Raw genomic sequence first — 19442 nt, 5'->3', positions numbered from 1 at the left:
TCCAATGTCATTTAATATATAATAATATTAATAATAATTTCACTGGAAAACCTTGTAAAATAATTGGCGTCTTACTAGTGCATAAGCTTATAAAATAAATCTTTTAATAAATATTTACGTATTTAATAAATTTTATAAATTTTATAAATTTTATAGCAAACAATTTGCGGATAATTATGTTAAGAAAAACTTTCTCGATGTTAAGTGAAACAATTGTAGATTTATTAGGAAATTGTATAAAACCGTAATTAGAAGTGACTACCGTCACCGTTCAATACGATAAATAAATAAATTTACAATAAATATAATATGGTATATTTTCGTATGGCCATAAAAAAATAAATATTTAAAAAAAAAAAAAAAAAAGAAAGAGAGAGAGAGAGAGAGAGAAAAGAAAAAAACAAAGGAAAGGAACCGATGATTTTCAAAAAACGTGTTAAGACCTGTTTACGTTCGCATTCATTTTAATGGAAATAACGAACTTAGAATCGTCACGTCATCCAACGATCGTAACTTGTCGTTCCAAGCGAACAGACCTTACCAGTTACCCAGATGGTTAGTGTGCATAAACATGGCGGACCCGTTAAGTTTGCTTCGCCAGTATAATGTTAATAAAAAAGAAATTATTGAACGTGATAAACAAATTATATTTGGTGAATTTTCATGGCCGAAGAACGTTAAAACAAATTATTTGACATACGGGTGAGAACTTAAAACACAGTGGCTAAAATTTTATTTTCGGCGAATTTTATCACAACACACCTGCATCTGGTGCAACATTCGTTTCTAGAAGCATATTTGTAAACAATGCGTGTTTTATCGCTTCATCATAGAGTTTTCAGTGAAATATTACTTATTTTCAAAGTTTAGCGTATTTTTCAATTTCTTTCGGCTTTACTGTACGTCTACTTTGTATTAACATTGCATTTTTATCATTACTATTAATTATGACATAACTTTAGTTTTATTTTTATTAACTACCATACGGAATGAAACTGAGTTAAATGTTAAACAATTCTCTTATATTTAGAAAGTGTTTTAATCAAATTACTAATTTACTTTATTTATCATTATTTATATTTATTTTCAAATGAGTTTTGTTAATTCTTTTTGAAGAATGTTAGGATTCATTAACTGTATGATGAACGTGAATTAATTATATTATTTTTTTACATTTTGTTTCTGATGATTTTGATTTTTGTTTGATTGAATTGAAACAATAGAAGAATTTTATATATACATTCTAAAACTCATGCTATTAATAATTTCTTGTAAATTACATTATAATAATAAACATTATTTTTCTGTAAATTTTTAGATTTTAGATTAGCATTTCCATATGTACATACATTAAAATCAATCTTTGTAATTGAAACAAATAGTTTGTAAGAGGAATTTTTTTTTAATTTTACCTCATTACCATTATTAATACTTAATAGGTGTTTTGTAATAAAATTGTCACTATTCAACGAATTTCAGATTATCAAAGTATACTTGAAGGAGTATAAACAGTATTTTAAAAATATTTTTGAAAAAATTGCAAGCCTTTACACACGTGACAGATAACTTTGTTAAACTATTCTAATTGTTTGTACGAAAAATATAAGAAATAACGAGAAACTAAATTTTGTTAATAGGTCTGGCAAAGAAGGTGCTCCAAAGGAATATTATACACTTGAGTGTCTGCTTTTTTTACTGAAACATGTTCAACTTACACATCCTGTGTATGTGCGGCAGGCAGCTACTGAAAATATTCCAGTTGTGCGTCGACCAGATAGAAAAGATTTATTGGCATATTTAAATGGTGAAACAGCGACTTCGGTTGCCATTGATAAGTCAGCTCCTCTTGAAATCCCTACACAAGTGAAACGAGCTGCCGAAGATGGATTGGAAAGTGGATCTTCAAAGAAGCCTCGCTTTGAAGAGACACACGTTCAAAAAGTCAAAGAACAATTGGCTGCAAGATTGGATGCTCCTAAAGAAGCATCCGTTACCGTTGAAAATATTAAATCGCTTTCAGAAGCAATGTCTGTTGAAAAAATTGCTGCAATTAAAGCTAAACGACTTGCTAAAAAACGTACTACTATTAAGGAAAATGATGACATTGGAATGGGTTCAGATCTCCGTGTTATTTTGGATATGGATGTTGATGACACGAAGGATATTGTTTCGAGAGAACGACAGTGGCGAACAAGGACAACTATTTTACAAAGTAGTGGAAAGGTATATTTATTTATATCTAATCGGAAATTTAAATCTAATTTTTTTTACAAATTTCTTACTATGTTAAAATAAGTGTAAAAATACATAATTGAAAGTCTGTAGCAGTTTTTTTTTTTTTTCTTTCTAAACGTAATAAACACTTTGTAAACAATATTCTTTATTTAGTGTAAAACAAAATCTTATCTCTATTGTATTAATAGACCATCGACTACTGAATTTTTCTTTCAAAACAATTAAATAGTATATAATAATCTATGTACAAAATGTTTATGAACTACAAATGTAAATAAAGAATAAATAAAGAATGAAAAGTGCTTGATACTTTAGCTTAATGAAAATGGAAACTTTTACTGGGATTTCTGTTAAAATTTTTATTATATTTAGGTATTTGCAAAAAATATCTTTGCGATATTACAAAGTATTAAAGCAAGAGAAGAAGGCAGACAGAAGGGTCCAATGGTTCCAACCCCAATGGTCACGCCACGTTCAACTCCAATGAGACCATTGCCACAACCAGCCGTATATAATCGTTACGATCAGGAACGATTTATTCGTCAGAAAGAAGAAACCGAAGGATTTAAAATTGATACTATGGGAACATACCATGGAATGACGTTAAAGTCCGTAACAGAAGGAACAAATCCAGCTATTAGGAAACCCTCGCCAACTTCTTGTATGTATTTAAATATTCATTTGGTTAGTTAGAGTCATGACTTTTATCAAATAAACATTGCTTTTGATGTAAGAATCGCCAACGTGTTCATTTAGATATAACATTAGTTGAATTTTGTTGTATTTCTATAAACATTAAACCACAAGCTTCGTACATTTTTTTACAAACTTAATGATCCCTACTGGACGAAATCTAAGTAAATCTTTACCGTATAAAAGTTCCTATGTGAGTTCCTATATGTTTCTATATAATAATACTGACATGTACTAAATAGTCAAAAAAAAAAAGAAAAAAAAAAGAAAAGAGAAAAAATTAATAAGATATTTGATAATGATAATAAAGATAGAAATGACATTTGTATGATAGTTTTCGATCATAATCTAACTTTCCCTTAAATAGATGTACAACAAATGACAACAAACGTTTGTATGAACGTGACGATTCATGCGTAATTAGACCCGTAACGAGTACTACAATTTGTAGTATAATTATACGATATTTTATTATCGCGTTTATTATTCAAGCGTACAATTGTCGTTTTCAGCTGGAAATCCAAGTGCAACGCCAACATCCGGCCTCCTACCGACCTCAGCTGCTAAACTGACGCCACAGCAAGCGGCCCAGAACAAGCGACCAAGCCGCACACCCATCATCATCATTCCCAGTGCCAATACGTCACTCATTACAATGTACAATGCCAAGGACATACTACAAGACTTGAAATATATTTCGAATGAAGATAAGCGTGCAATGGGCTGGAAGCGTGAGAATGAAGTTTTATTGCAGAGGCGCAAGGATGCCGGCTTCACCGTGCCATATCGTGTTGTTGATAATCCTCAAAAGCTCACGAACGCTGATTGGGAAAGATGGGGCCGGCCTGGCAATTTAAGGGATGGCCCTTCGACGGCAATCCCGTAGAAATATTTTCCAAGGGTGATTAATTAACCTTTAAATATTTCTTTGGAAAGATATATCTGCAAACTAAAATTCTCTATCATAATGAAAATGACGGTTATTGACTTTTAACTATCAATGCAAGGGACATATAAAACTAACCGATATAATAAATAATCAAGATATTTTAGCCATTAATTATAGTCAATTCAAGGTCAATAATATTACCATGAAATATTTTGTTAATTGTAGTTCGAAAAAAAAAAAAAAAATAATAATAATAATAATAATAATAATAATAATAATAAGACAAATGGAATATAACGTTGAAATTCTTATTGCAGTATGTGCATTTCATATAAAATACGATGAAATGCGTATCGATGCAAATGTTGCTCGTTGGGCTGTTACGGTTATTGAGCTCAGCAAGACTAAAAGGCATTTGGACAGAGCAGCCATAATGAAATTTTGGGAAGTCCTAGATAAGTAAGTAGGATTTAGATGAAAATAATTTTATATGAAAATTGAAGAAAAAAAAAACATGAAAATTCGCGTGTTGTTACTGTAAAAGCTAAAAATTTTATTAGCTACTTTAAAAAATTATTAGCTACAGTGGTGACAAAAAAAATTCTATTACGTAAATAATTGAAAGTAATAAAAATATATTTTTCTTATTTTTAGGCACATGATTAAGCATAAGGCACATCTGCGATTCTAAATACAGTAATAAAACACCATGTACATATATTTTATGGAATAAAAGATGCTGGGAAGAAAGTGTATGCATCATCGCGTTGAGCTGCTGCGCCTTAATCGAATTCGTCAATCTTATTGAGCTCAGCGCGCGCGCACGCGCCCGCATATAATGTGTATACATCTGTATGCTTGTAATGTAAAAGTGTATGGGAAAGTGTGCGTGAATTTAATTTAGTTTAGTTTCCGGCGGCAAAAAGTTAAAGGGCGATACGCTGGGTGTAATTCAAGTCACGGTAAATCTACAAAAGTCACGGTGAAATCATAATGCTTTACTCTCCGTGTACTTTAGTTTTCCATCTCACTTTCGTGCCCATAGGAAATCGTTAAAACAAACCCCTGCGGTCATTCACTTGTTTATACATCCGATCAAATCTTTCTAACTCGATTTCCCTGGCCTCGTTTCGATTTATTGTTCTTTCCATTCTTCGCGTAAATACATAAATATATATATATATATATATGTATGTATGTATGTATGTATGTATGTATGTATGCAAGCATATATGCGTATAAATATGTGTATACTTTTGCATGTGCATATTTATATATATATATATATATATATATATATATATATATATATATAGTACAGTTTTATTTACACGTTCAATTGGTAGCTTGAAATTGTCTTTCTAATACGATATTATACGCATCCTCGCGCATGTTCGCACTTCCAATTTATCAATTACTCTACCATTTTCAAATTCAAATATTGAATTTACTTCTAAATAGATAATGAGTAAATATGACGAATAATAAAAATTTAAAGTAATTTTAAAATTTTATTAATTTAATTTAATAATATTGACTTTGATAAGATAATGAAAAATCATTGCCGCTTATTTGCTATTATTACTACCCTAATTAAGAGTTTGTGAGTGCATGGTGGAATTGTTCGTAGTATGAAATTTGCCTGTCTGATGAAAGAAATTGTGTTATTAGTGCGTATAGACGCCATTGCAACATACCTGTCTAATTCAGTCTGTTAGTTCTTCCTAAAGAAATGTATTGTATATAATGTGTTCAGGAATGAAACATGGAAAAAGCAATTATTATCATAAATGTAATTTAATTATTTAGTAACAGTTTTAAACGATTACAAAAATTTATTGGAGAAACCTTTTTTGAATAAAAATTTTCAAGATTGCAACTATTATTCATTAGTCTATACTCAATAAAAACCCTCCTCTTATTCACTTTATGTTCACGAAATCATCTATTCATCTATTGCACGATCTACCGATATCACGTCAATCGTAAATCTTTTTAAATTATTAAAAATATAAAACATATTTGCAATTTAACTATGGTCTTTAGTAAGGTAAGATACTTGAGCGTGTGCGTGAGTTATTGGAGAAGGAAGAAATCTTCAGTAAGTTGAAATATGTTATAAGAGTTATTGATTAATTAAAAAAATAAATAAATACCTAAAAGTTATTCTTATGTATATATGGGTGTGCGTGTGTGCGTGTGTGCGTGTGTGCGCGTGTGCTTGTGATTGTGCGTGCGCTCGTGCGTATATTATTCTTTCGTATCATAGCTTACGCACGCAGTGAGTCTGCAAAAAATCAATAATCGAAACGCTAAAGTTTCATCGGAAACTTATAATTACCATTAGTACATTGCAATGACAGTGGTCGGTGTGGAGAAGGGCGAGCGGATAGGGGATGGAAAAAAAATTTCAATCACCACACAATAGCAGATTAATTAATACGTCTCGTTTATTTTCGTGATCTAATGATAATTATAAATTTGAAATGGCCCACCGCTGAATCGATGATTACACGGAATTTTTTTTTCAATTAAGGACATTCATAAGTGTACTTGTAGCAAAGAAAGCAGTTGGGCTGCACGCAAGGTATCCGCGGAATGAAGGACGGCAAATGAAAGATGGGCCTTTGGGGTAGCTGTGGCTGCGGCTGCTGCAATCCTGCCTCGAAGATGTTTCGTTCGTAGACGGTTGGCTTGCCTCGGGCGTAGCCGGCGGTGCAGACTTCGAGGCTCCTTGGTACAGAGTCGGATACGACGTTGAGGAAACAGCATCCCTGTTGTGGGACAGCCAAATAGACGATCGATTAATTGGCTGCTGGGAAAGAGAGCGTAACCGGATTTTTTTTTCTGCAGAGTCAATTGCAAGAAAAATTCGAGACTAACTTTGGGCTGAAGTGTAATTAGATCTAATGCGCGCGTGCGGCTCGTGATTTTGCGAAATTGAGTGTGGGCGCGCGGATGCTGGATAGTAATGAGGAACGGGAGTGCTCAACTGGGAGAGTTGAAACGATTGTGGTATTTGGATTTCATTGATATTTAATTTCCCGTCAAAATTTATTACACGACTCGTCGCAAAGCCGGGATGCATTGATTCGGAAATTGGGTCTGGATGACGAGCGCCGACTACCGGGAAAGATCCGCTTTAAGACATTAAAGATCAAAGATGGGTGGAAAATTGATTCTAATAATTAATCATTATTAATGGCTCTATAATCTACTACTACCTTTTCATTTTCGTAATTATCGACTTGTATTTTGGTCTTTAATTGTCGTTAACCTAATTTTGTAATTAATAAGTATTTTCTATTAATTTTGCCCGTTTAATTCGCAAATGATAGAATGAGGAAGGGTATAGAGCAAAATGTGATGACGATACGATGAAGAAATAATGACTTTTGAAAATTGTATAACTACCATCTACGATAAATATCATGATTTGTTATAAATGAAGAATGAAAGCATCGTTGACAGAATCAAAAGAATTTATTAATTAGGAAAGACTAATAATAATTTATTTGGTAAAATTTCACAATACAGGAGAAATAGTATCCGAGTGTAGAAACCAAAAATATAATTTAATTAAAGCTTTTTCCATTAAAGTACTTTTAAACGAGCATTAATTCTATAAAGTAAAATCTGATGGAAATTAGCCAGAGAAATTAAAGAGAGCGCGATCTGAAAAGGAAAACATACAGTATATTATAGGTATTATATGCGATCATGAGAGAGAGAGAGAGAGAGAGATTTGAAAAAATAGCATAATCAATGTATCCTACTGAGCTTCTAGTCAATTCATAACTTATGCGTTACAATCCGATTTTAAGAATAACCGACTATTTATGATAAAAGCAATACAGAATAAACAATACGTGGGGATTGAAACAACGAATGATTTACATGTTTTACATGATTTTTTTTTTTTTTTTTTTTTTTTTTTTTTTTTTTTTTTTTTTTTTTTTTTAATAATTAACTTATTTTGCACGGATGATGTATAAAAGAATATACTACTTTATAAAACTTGAAAAAGTTGATAAGGTAGAGCATCGACTATTGGAATAAGTTGTTCGATGATCGTAAGAAACCAGCAGCTCAATAACAAAAATATAACGTAATTAATAAAAATCTTTAAAAAAATACGATAAATCTAGAATTTTAATATATTCTAATGATTCATTTATAATCAAAGCAATTTTAATGAATACATATTCGGTTCATCATATGCATATTATCTTTATATATTATTATAAGTATAAGATTTAAATAAAAATTATATATATATATATATATATATATATGTAATTGATTATATTACGTAATATTGTAAGTAGAGTTACAACTAGTAAAAGGTCTACTGGTTAAAATTTTCCAGTTATTATAAATTTTAAAGGTCTCGCTCTCATTAGTTTGAATAAAAGTACTGCAACGTTAATAATACACGTTGTATTGTAGATTAAAAGAGGCTAATGTATTTACTTATTTGACATGTAATCGGAAGCGCGCGATTTTTCGACGTGTGCATACAAGCTACGATTTACGACTCTGCACGCGGTTTTACATAAGTCCAACGAAAATTCCTCCAGTTGATTCGCGATGTATTAAACGGTGCAAAGTTATTCACCCATCATTTGATTAAAAATAAAACGTTTTCCTCGTATTAACAAACTTTATATATCTCTCTCTCTCTCTCTCTCTCTCTCTATATATATATATATATATATATATATATCGCTTCCTTTCGTTGGCTCGCGCGCGCTTGACAAGCCGCGTGTGGAAGATGGAGAGACAAATTCGATAGGGCTCACTACTACTTACTAGCTGGCTATCGGCATGAAGTTTTGCCGAGTAAAGTGGCGGCAACGCGTAAGCGTCGCTCGACCTTTCCAGAGGAATTTGCATGGTGGCCACATCGGCTGCGATTTGTCGCGCAGCCGTGGACGACACGACACCCTCGTCGGGCTGCCGCGATTGCGCGATTGCGGGCGGGTGGAAGGCCGAGGTGCACTCCTTGTCGCTGGAAAAGTATTCGATGGCCTTGAGCAGATCTTGCTCGCAGCGCTGAAGCACCAGCTGCAAAACCGACAGCTTCGTCCCTGGAAACAGACGCGCCAAAGTGTCGATCGACGATTGCGAGATTATCCCCGAGGATTTGCTCGTGGGATTAGATGCCGGTGAGATCGGTCCTAGCTTATCCATATCCTCCAATTGCGAGCACTGCTCCAATAGATAAGCCATCATTCACTTTGATTTCAGCGTGTGACACATCTTACGACTAAGCGATAATTTCAATGCACGTGTGCGCGCGTATTTCTATCTCATATAACGGCGACTATATTTAAATTTTGACTATATTTAAATTTGGAATTTTCAAGGATACGACTATGGCGCGCGATATTTGTTAAAAATTGACTTATCGAGCTGTTATATTTGTTAATTTGTGCAGAGTCGGTGGGTAGTCTTGTTATAAAAAATATTCTATTAAACTAATGTACCCATTGATACGGGCGCGCGCGCACACGTGAACACATAATACACAGAAGACAAGAGCAAAAGTCGAAGAATTATAGTGTAAGTGAATTACTGTATTTCTATTTTTTTTTTTTTTTTTTTTTTTTTTTTTTTTTTTTTTTTTTTTTTTAACAAACCAGTATCATCTTCGCTTTTGTCATATGATATTCTTGACTGAATACGTATGATAAATAAGTTATTTTACCTTTAGCGTTTTCCTCGACGATCTAGATAAATTCGAAAGATTATTAGTATCGTTTTGTTCTCGGTCGATATTTTTCGCTACACTGCCGTATATTGTATCTACAGAAGAATCATTGGTTGAATTTAGCTTTGATCTGTTGTTGTATGTGTCTGGATCTGTTACGGTCATACCAAAGATTTTTCCTGGTGGCAGACGACTCATTTTCTGGCCAGTTGTCACTTTAGCCATACTCAGTGCAATTGCGTCTTCGGCTGCTTGTTGCCTTTTTAATGCAACCTTAAAAGATAAATGGAAAAAACATTGTTCATTGTTCTCAGTTGCCCGTCCAACGTCGTGGAAATTTTAATTTCTTCCAAATTTAATGAATTTTAATAAATCGCGTCCGTTCCGTACATTCCGTCAAACTACGCCAAATTCCCCGCTCCTGCTAATAATTATCATTTTACGAGAAGTCAGTTTTTTCCGTCACCCTACACTACATTACAATCTATTTTTATCGATCATTTACATCGCACCATCTATCAAATATGAGTTATTGATAATTTTTATAAACGAAAATTTATTATACGCCCTCTTTCAGTCAATAATCATACTTTCGACGTTTACTAACATCAACAATGTCTAATCGATGCCCTCGTTCATATAGGCGAGTATCGTATCAAAATCCAATCTATTTAAAGTGTAGAGACTTCAATACAATACAGCGACACGAAAATCTCTCGACAAAGTGCTACGAAGAATATATCAAGTCTTACGTGAGCTGCCATCGTCATCATAATCCCCCATTGGTAAGAGATCGGGTGTCGTAATGCTCGTGTAAACAGAAATGAAAATCAACACCGTATGTCATGTTAATGGATTCGACTCTTCTGCAAGGATTGAATCGTTTGTTTGCCGTCTCCCTCACATTCTACTATTGACCATCAACAGTATCTCATATCTTTCTTTTCTATTTTTACTCGAAATTTTTAATAAACCTTTAATCTGATTTCGGATCTTATGACGTATACATAAATTGCATAAATTTTAAGATTATTATATTATATTATATTATGTAGCATATATATTTAGGTTATTCTATTTTATTATAAAATATATTACCATTTATTGTATTAAATTATATTTTACTATATTACAATGTTGCATTAAATGCTTTCTCCTATATTTCGTTAAACAATATTTTTCCTTCGTATATGATATCTTAATCTGAATATTATTATATTTTCTATTAGTTTTACATTAGTCTAATAATTTAACTTCTTTTCAATTTCCGAAAAATGTTGATAGACGATAAAAAATTATAATATTCTTTTACGTTAGATATTCTATATTTTATACTACATTAAAATGATAATTATTTCATTACAAATACTATTATCGGCAGAAAGTATTAAAAATTGTTAAACATATTTCTTGATTATTCAATACTTATACATAATTTTTAAAAATCATTATTTATAATTCTAATATTAATATAAAACTAATAGAAAATGAGAGGATAATCTATTTGATATTTATATACTTAATTAGATTTATTTTTTATATGTTGAAGAGTAAACATAATACGATAATTTAATGAGAAGTAATTTATAATTCTACTATAGCTGTTATTTATAAATTCTATTCGCGTGGTATTTAATCAAATATTGATATAAGCACAATATTTGTTCAATGTGTGCGTGATCTTGTGGACAACTTATAACTATATAATTTCATTAAATTTAAATATATATATATATATATAGGTATATTATTATTTGTCTGCAAGATCACGCAAACTTTTAAATATCTGTTTATATTAATATTAATACGTGTGCGTGCGCGCGCGCGTGTGCGTGTGTGTATTAACTAAAACTATTGTCTATTTTAAATATGTATCTTATTTAAGAACCAAATTAATTGCTTAAACATTTTTATCAGCAATTTCCTTGTCCATTATTATAATTAAATGAATATCACAATGAATATATATATATATGTATATATATATATATATATATATATAAATTGTTTTTAATATCTCTCAGATTCTTAATTGTAAATAATATTTCAATTTATCTATATTAAAAACTGAAATGTTATACGAGTAAAATTTTTATCATAAGCATTAATTCACTATTAATTTTAAAAACGTATGCTTAATATCAATAGATTTGATAGCGTCTCCCTTAAAACTTAATCATAATTTTCTTCTTCGTTATCCTTAAAAAATAGTGACGATCTTATATATTGACATTCTAATCTTACATTCAAAAATTATTTTCGAAGGGGGTTAATTTCATTGTTATCATTGCGCGTCTCGATAACGTTGAACACATATTAGTCAATAACTTCGACTTGATTTATTAATTATAAGTTGAAAAATGATAACCATGAATAAAGCAGAACATGACTTCTATTTTTACTACTATTTTTTTGAAGGAGTGCGTGTCCTAATCTTGAAAATCAAGACATTCTCCTTCGATCCACGAAGATTTCACGATTAAACCGCAATAATTTGCCGGTCATAAGTTACGGGACGCGTAATTCCTTACCTGAGCAGCCATTACTCGTTGCCTTTCAGCAATCAGCGAACATTTCGGACAAAAACAATCACGATATCGACATTCCCTCTTGTGACCTCTCAGCCACGAGATAAGCCCGTGATTTCTGCACCTCGCGCATTTCGGTCTCCGCTGCTTCAGCTCCTCGCACGCATCCTTTTCCTCCTCTATCTTTTTCGGCTTCCCTCGTAACATGACTTTCCCAATCCGCTAATTTACGTATCACTAAATTTTCAATTGCCGAACTGATTTTATTTTCGCCATTCTTAGAAATTTTTACGTACCTAGTGGTCGCTTTGGAGGCGACGGAGGGAACGGTTTATCTGTTCTCGGCATAAAGCGAAGCAAGTATAATGACAAATTGTTTCAGTAAAAAAAAAAAAATAATCCGATGGTTTGAAACAAGCAAGGTCGCCTTATGAATACCAACATACCTAATCTTAAAGATCTTGCAATCGATATTCAAGCACCCAATTGCAAACGTGAGAAAAGCTTGAATTAGAATTAGGCATCTTATTCGTCAAGAGTTGAAAATATTCTTTACTAATCTCTGAAAAACAAAAAAAAAAAACAAAAAAAAAAAACAAAAAAAAAAGCAAAAAAGCAAAAAAAAAAAAAAAACAAAAAAACAAAAAACAAAAACAAAAAACAAAAACAAAAACAAAAAAATCGCTCTAAATAAAACGCTTCGAAGTAACGAAGGACAATAAACCTAGGAAATGAACGATAAGCCAACGATCCGTGATAACGAGGAACATTTGCACGAGTAAAGGAGTCGCGAATGTAACAAGGAGAATTGAAGCTGAAGAATCGGGCGGCAACCGAGACTGCTGTGCGCGCAATCGGACCAACCCCCGATGTAAGGGGTGAGCCAGCGTTGATTTTCTCAGGAGCACGAGACTCGTCGATTGGCTCCTTCTCTATTTGCCTTCCACGCCTACGTGCCATGTATATATATACTTGCACTGATCTTACATTCAATAAATGTGTATTGCGGTAAATATCGCTTTAATGCTCGGGAGCATTGATGTATCGTTGGGCTTTTCTTTCGGATTCCTTTGTTCCTCCCTTCTTGCATCGCATATGATCTTCTAAATGCATTACTTCTTATTGCTAATTTCGAAAAGACTATTATTTCGCCACTACTCTAACGAAGATGGATGTATGATTGAATAACCAAATACGATTATGATATTTTACGTAAAGTGAAATAATTGACACGTTTAATTTACTTTAATAAACGTTTATACGGTTAGCAGATAGTAAATATCTAATTAATTTTATAGAGACGTTTAATATGAACAATTTTAAGAAATACGGAAACGGCTAAACTAATATTATTTACAATTTACAAAGGATTTATGTCCATTTGTATAATTTATAAAAAAAAAAAAAAAAAAAAAAAAAAAAAATGAGAAAATCAACAGATATGACAGTAAATTGATGATTATAATAATAAAATTATCGATATAAAAGACGATAAATATCGGTAAAAAACATATATTGTCATTTAATATTAAGCATTCGTGAAACATATTTTCCCGTAAGCTATATATAAAAACATAAATTTTCAATTTAATACGCTTGCTTATTAAAAACTATAAAGAGATATAATAAACCCATAATAATAATGTAAACTAATAATATTGAGATCAGTAATAATATCAATGACAATAATTATAACAATAATTAAATATATGCATGATAAAAACTATAATCGTCGTAGAAAAATTAAGTATATAATTATTGTAATCCGACTGAATTACCACTGACTAGAAATAAATAAAAAAGACTTCAAATAAAATAAATTTACTTTATTTTATTAAATAATTATTCTCATTTTAGAAATATAATAATAGAAATTATATATATATATATATATATATATATATATATATATAGTAAATAAAAAAATGCGACTTTCTTCGGTCGTTAATACAAAGAAATTCCTAACTAACGAAACAATAACAATATTTATCATCGAAAATAACAGACAGACAAAGAATAAAAATTATGGTATATTTTATCAAATATTGTTTGTGTATTTGTGAATACATATGCATTGTAATTAAAAGTATTAAATGAAAGTCAATAAATTGTTTAAAAATGAAAGGGAAATTATTTTAATAAAAATAAATAATTGTTACATTTTATTTCATTATTTATACTTTACTTAAAATAACCATATACCTTGAAATACACATTATTCTCGCTAAATATTTGTTTATTTATAAATATTCGATTTATCAATTAAAAATACTATTATTATATATACTTTCCATCTGTAAAGACGAATAAAATGATTGTCATTCATATATATAATAAATTCTTTTAATGCGTAATTTTTTTATTTAATTTATTAAGTGTTTAACCTTCAAAAAAACATTTAAAGTTCATCTTGATATATCTATGTAATGTTGATGAATCATAAATTTGATTTTAATATAAATAATAATAATTACTTTTCGCATTATAGAATAAGTCATCTTGGCCAAAATAACAACAAATTATATGTTTATTGACTAAATTACTTTTACATTTACATTTGAAAATTTATAAAAATAGTTTTTAATGTTAAATATACAATAAAAAGCTTGTAGTGAGATAAAAAAAGAAAGAAAAAAAGAGGAAGCATAAAAAAAAGGTAAGTAGATATCGGGATGTGTATTGCCAAAATACAGATTATTTTTATCAATAATTAAAAATCGTATAATTTTTGTATATTCTTAATAGAGATTTATTTAATGTTCTTTTTTTTTTTTTTTTTTTTTTTTTTTTTTTTTCAGCCAATGTAGTGATCCAATAGAGCAACACAGTAAGCTCTTAACTTTTTTTTGTTTATTAGTCTTACATATTTTAATTCTGATATTCCAATAATATATTTGTCGAATGGGTCCCAATGCATAGCCTTCGCTCTTCCTTTACGATTTATCTATAAAGGCAAATATTTCATTTGCTAAATAATTTAATAATACGCTTAAAGCATCAACGGTTATTCTTGCTTGAATGATTTTTATTTTACTAGTGAAAAATAAAAACACTAATTGCTTATTTATTCGGCAATGAACCTTTCTTTCTTCCAATATCTCAATTTATTCATTTAATAACAAATGCAAGTAACAACGATTTTTTTTTTTTATTTTCTCAATACATTATCCCGTATTATTATCTAACAATGAAACTATGTCTGCCCAACAATCATAAATATGAAATAATAACGCCACATTGCATGTACTTATCTATTACACTAGACATATGAATTTATTTTATCATTAAATTGCTATATGTTGTTATCGAATACTCATCGATTATTACATCAATTAAAATGTTTCTCATGTAATTTTTATTATGGAGCATTTTCAACTTGAAAACGTGTGCGTCGAGTTACAGGTAATGAACAAAATTACATGCGTAGATGAAGAATTCGTTGAGATTTACGCTGGATATCGCATTAATATTAAAAAATATAAATAACATGCTGCTTCATCTATTATAATACATATAAATAATACATTATATTCCTTTCGTTAAAATTAAAATATAAAATAAATAGAATTATCGTGTTACAGTTTTTAACAATGCCAAACAACGTGGGTGTAGATTGCGCGATCTCGCTTTAAAAAGTTCCATTATTACGATCGAGTCCGTAACATTTTCTTCAATAAAAAGTAAAAATATAACAATTTCTCACTAGCATACTATGTATCTATAATATACATAAGTGTTTAAGTACTGGCTTATCTACTACATATAAAATAATGACGTCATAGATACGACTGAATAAGACCATACGATATATGTATTTATTTATTCAACAAAATTTATCGATATATATTTATGGATATTATTTAAAAAAAATGTTGAAAATGTTTCTCGTTCATTTATAATTATTATGAAAGCGTTTTTTACAATCAAATATTTTGTATAATCATTAGAATTAGATCTTAAAAAAAAAAGGCTAAATTGTATATTAATATTTTTGTTCTTCCTTTTGTTTCACAACAAATACGTTGATAATTTTATGTTTGCCTGTACCTCTTCTTTGTGATAATCAGTAAATCTGTTATAGTATATATGCAATGATATGTAATGGTTGCAAATTTATTGTTGTACTTTTGAATTGTGGAAAGAAGTCGATATAATTTTTTTAGTTTTTTTGTTTTTTTGTTTTTTTGTTTTTTGTTTTTTTTTTTATTCTTGACTTAAACATGTGTATTAAACTTTAAATTTTATTTATTATAAATTTTATCACTATAAACGCAATAACTAAGAAAATATTAAATAAAAAGGAGGAGCTCGATTTCAATTATTACTTAAATGTCTATGTGATTAACATTTGATATTTCTAAAGATTAAAAACTGACATCAATTCTAATTAAGATGTTTGTAAATATTTTAAAATACATTCAATACTATTCGAAAAAAATCTTAAAAGTAGTAAACTAATGTGCCATATTTAAAATTATTTTCAAAATTTAATCCTTAGAAATAATGGATTATAATAGTAAGGCCTATTTATTATAATTAATTAAATTGATCAACAAAATTTTTTTTCCTTATTTTCAACTATTATTAATATATATGTATAATAATAATAATAATAATAGTAGTAATAATAATAATAATAATAATAATAATAATGATAATAATAATAATAATAATAATTTATAAGATAATAAATATGTGAAATTTTAGCTTTTTACTTTTATAAATCTACGTAGAGGAAAAATGTTAAAAGGACTTTTTAGATGTTGTAATTATTGCTAAAATTAAATTGTATGCATATGTGTCTATCGGACAAGACTCAAATACACTTATTCGATATTTTTGTTAAGGTTATTGTATTATTAATAAAAAAAAAAAAAAAAAAAAATACTTAAATAAATTTGTATATAATATAATCACTAATATTTGATTTATTAATAATTATAATTCTGTAAAATACGATTTCTTTTTCGGTATAGTAGGAATCGTAAAAGTATTTTATCGGCGTATATATTCTCTACGCATATATGTGTCGTTGACTAGCAAGCGAAAAATGATATCTGAAAGCTTTAGAATTAAAAATCTTGCATGTCGCGCTCAATATTCTGTTTTACTTGCATCGCTTATCCTCTGTTTATTTTGAATTAATGAAGGTCCGCTAAATAGTTATAAAACAATGTAGAGCCAATGGTATTATAATTATGAAAAATATAATATCATACGAAATTCTACAAAATTTGACGAATATTTTATTATTTATAAAAGAAAATAACAACCTCGTCTATATCGATTAACTTTCGATAAAAATTTGCCAAGCTAAAGAAAATTATTCACTTATATTCACTTATATTTAATTATTCACATGGAATCATTTTTATCATCGCTAATTACTTCATATAACATTTCAAAAAATGTACTTACATATATATTGCACAATTTTTTTTTTTTTTCAGTGTTATTATTATTATTATTATTAATTTTTTGTTTTCAATATTGGTTAAAATATTTGCACTTAATTTATTATAAGATTTAAAAAAAAAAAATCGAGTGTTTACATAAAGAATTCAATATATCACTACTCTTAATCTTATAGTCTTAATCTGCAGATTATTCGTACAGTTGATGGTTAAAATGTGTTATTTTATTAGATTTTATAATAAATAATGGAGAAAATACACTAGTTCAATTTAATTGTTATTATAACGGAAAAAGTGTCTTACAAATTGTGATGAGTTGTGCGTGCTCTTTAATTACTCACATTATTTCTTCACCTTATCACCGATTGGCCCCAAAAAATCAGAAGATTGTTAAAGTCGCACAAATAAAGATGAGCTAAAGTTGTAATACAGTGATTTTTAAACGAATAGTATGGTGTTAATTAGTTTTATAAATTTCTTTCTTTCTTGTTTTTCCCTTTCTTGAATAACGAGTGTGAAAAAACGCTTATAAAATTTCGTAGAGAAAAATATCCTTTTCAATTCAATATTGAACAAATGCAATTATTATATTTTAGTACGAATGAGAAATTTCATTCATAAGTTTTCTTTTTTTTTTTTTTTGTGCTTTATTATTACCGTAACTGTTAGTCAACTCATAATTATAACATATACATATATATATTACAAACTAAATGTGATAATACATTTCTTTCTTTATAAAAATCAATGAAATCACATTTTACAGATATTTCGTTCCAAGGATTTTGTGACGAAAGTTTTTGTTCACAAAACGTATCGAGAGATTTATTTTGCATGCACTATTTTAATAAATTGTGTAATTGATAATTCTTTGACTATTAATATTCAAGATGTTTATAAAAGCATAACGTTAGCTCATTTTAATTGTACGACTAGTAGTAGTAGTAGACATTTTCTTAAAACTACATCTTCCTCATTTATAAATTTTATATACGCATTTTGCGTATATCGCATAGACATGCGTCTCGTATCTCATCGCTGAATATCCCATACTCAATTGTATTTTTCATTTTGCATTATTGTTGCGTTAGTAAACTTATAATCACTATTACAATAATTATGTATACAAATTTTATCGAATAAAATATGCAAGATATGTATCTGCATCTAAAAATATGTGCTACATGACCAAAGCAACTATTTCCTTGAGTATGTTATGTTCTTATTACTTCCAGTCAATGTGTTATTTTGTATAAACTATTTTTATTACAGATCATTTTGTATAAGTATCGCGAATATATTTATATAATGATTAGAGCTACTTATATTTTTGTCATTTGTAAGTTGGTGTCATTATATCGTAGGTCAAAGATATTCGATTCTCTATGAAATTTAATTTTACTACCTCTATGTGCTAATTCATCTATGTTCTTCTTTGCCTTTATTTTTATATTTTTTGCTAATTAATTATACATAATTATTTTAAAAGGGATAATTCTTTATGATTATATCTACCGTCTATTTTCAATTGTAAAATATCTACGAAAATACAAATTATAAATTACCTGTAAATTTTAATGGTAATTACAACAAATATCGCTATATAATAGAGTACGTAATTAATCTAAAAATTCATAATTATTTTCAAAGGTATTTTTTGTTTATAAAAGAAATTGCAAATTATACATGGATCGAATACAAATCATTGGCTTGTTTTATAAACACAAAAGTATAAACATAGATATAAAAAATAAAAGAAGCCGATTGATAATAGTCACTAATCGTAAAGTTTTCTTAAATCTTAATTGCTATTAACTACTTAAGCCACACTTTTTACTTTTAATTCGCATATTTACATGTAAAAAGATAGTAAATAAATTAATTATCAATAAGTCGAATATAGTAGATAATTACAATTTAGGCATAACGTAACAATACAATTTTCTACATTGTATGTTTCATATTTGCAA

At 29.0% G+C, this 19442-nt stretch overlaps 2 protein-coding genes across 2 annotated transcripts; one reads left to right on the top strand and one right to left on the bottom strand.

Moving 5' to 3' along the window:
- Positions 1-571: 571 nt before the first annotated feature.
- On the top strand, positions 572-4775 carry hyx (cell division cycle 73 hyrax). Its single transcript, XM_011502987.1, is given in 7 exon segments — positions 572-702; positions 1638-2223; positions 2608-2896; positions 3441-3758; positions 3761-3829; positions 4135-4276; positions 4472-4775. Coding segments are annotated over 7 exon segments (1572 nt in total). The 3' UTR covers positions 4509-4775.
- A 1498-nt stretch (positions 4776-6273) lies between these two features.
- On the bottom strand, positions 6274-12265 carry LOC105364986 (doublesex- and mab-3-related transcription factor A2). The gene is made up of 4 exons (XM_011503032.1): positions 12062-12265; positions 9547-9803; positions 8630-8966; positions 6274-6591 (listed from the first exon to the last, which is right to left on the bottom strand). Exons 1-4 carry the CDS (start codon positions 12263-12265, stop codon positions 6349-6351), a joined length of 1041 nt encoding a protein of 346 aa, XP_011501334.1. The 3' UTR covers positions 6274-6348.
- Between the last annotated feature and the right edge of the window lie 7177 nt (positions 12266-19442).

Source organism: Ceratosolen solmsi, unplaced genomic scaffold, assembly GCF_000503995.2.
Source record: "Ceratosolen solmsi marchali unplaced genomic scaffold, CerSol_1.0 scaffold61, whole genome shotgun sequence".
In the NCBI taxonomy this organism is placed as follows: Eukaryota; Metazoa; Arthropoda; class Insecta; order Hymenoptera; family Agaonidae; genus Ceratosolen; species Ceratosolen solmsi.
The sequence above is the reverse complement of the archived record's forward strand: the minus strand, read 5'-3'. Positions and strand labels throughout refer to the sequence as shown.

Coding starts and splice junctions, on each gene's coding strand:
- LOC105364986 (XM_011503032.1), bottom strand. CDS start 12,265: ATGTTACGAGGGAAGCCGAAAAAGATAGAGGAGGAAAAGGATGCGTGC. Junction 8,967..9,546: donor CTTTCGAATTTATCTAGATC/GTCGAGGAAAAC, acceptor TAATCCCACGAG/CAAATCCTCGGGGATAATCT. Junction 6,592..8,629: donor TTCATGCCGATAGCCAGCTA/GTAAGTAGTAGT, acceptor GTCCCACAACAG/GGATGCTGTTTCCTCAACGT.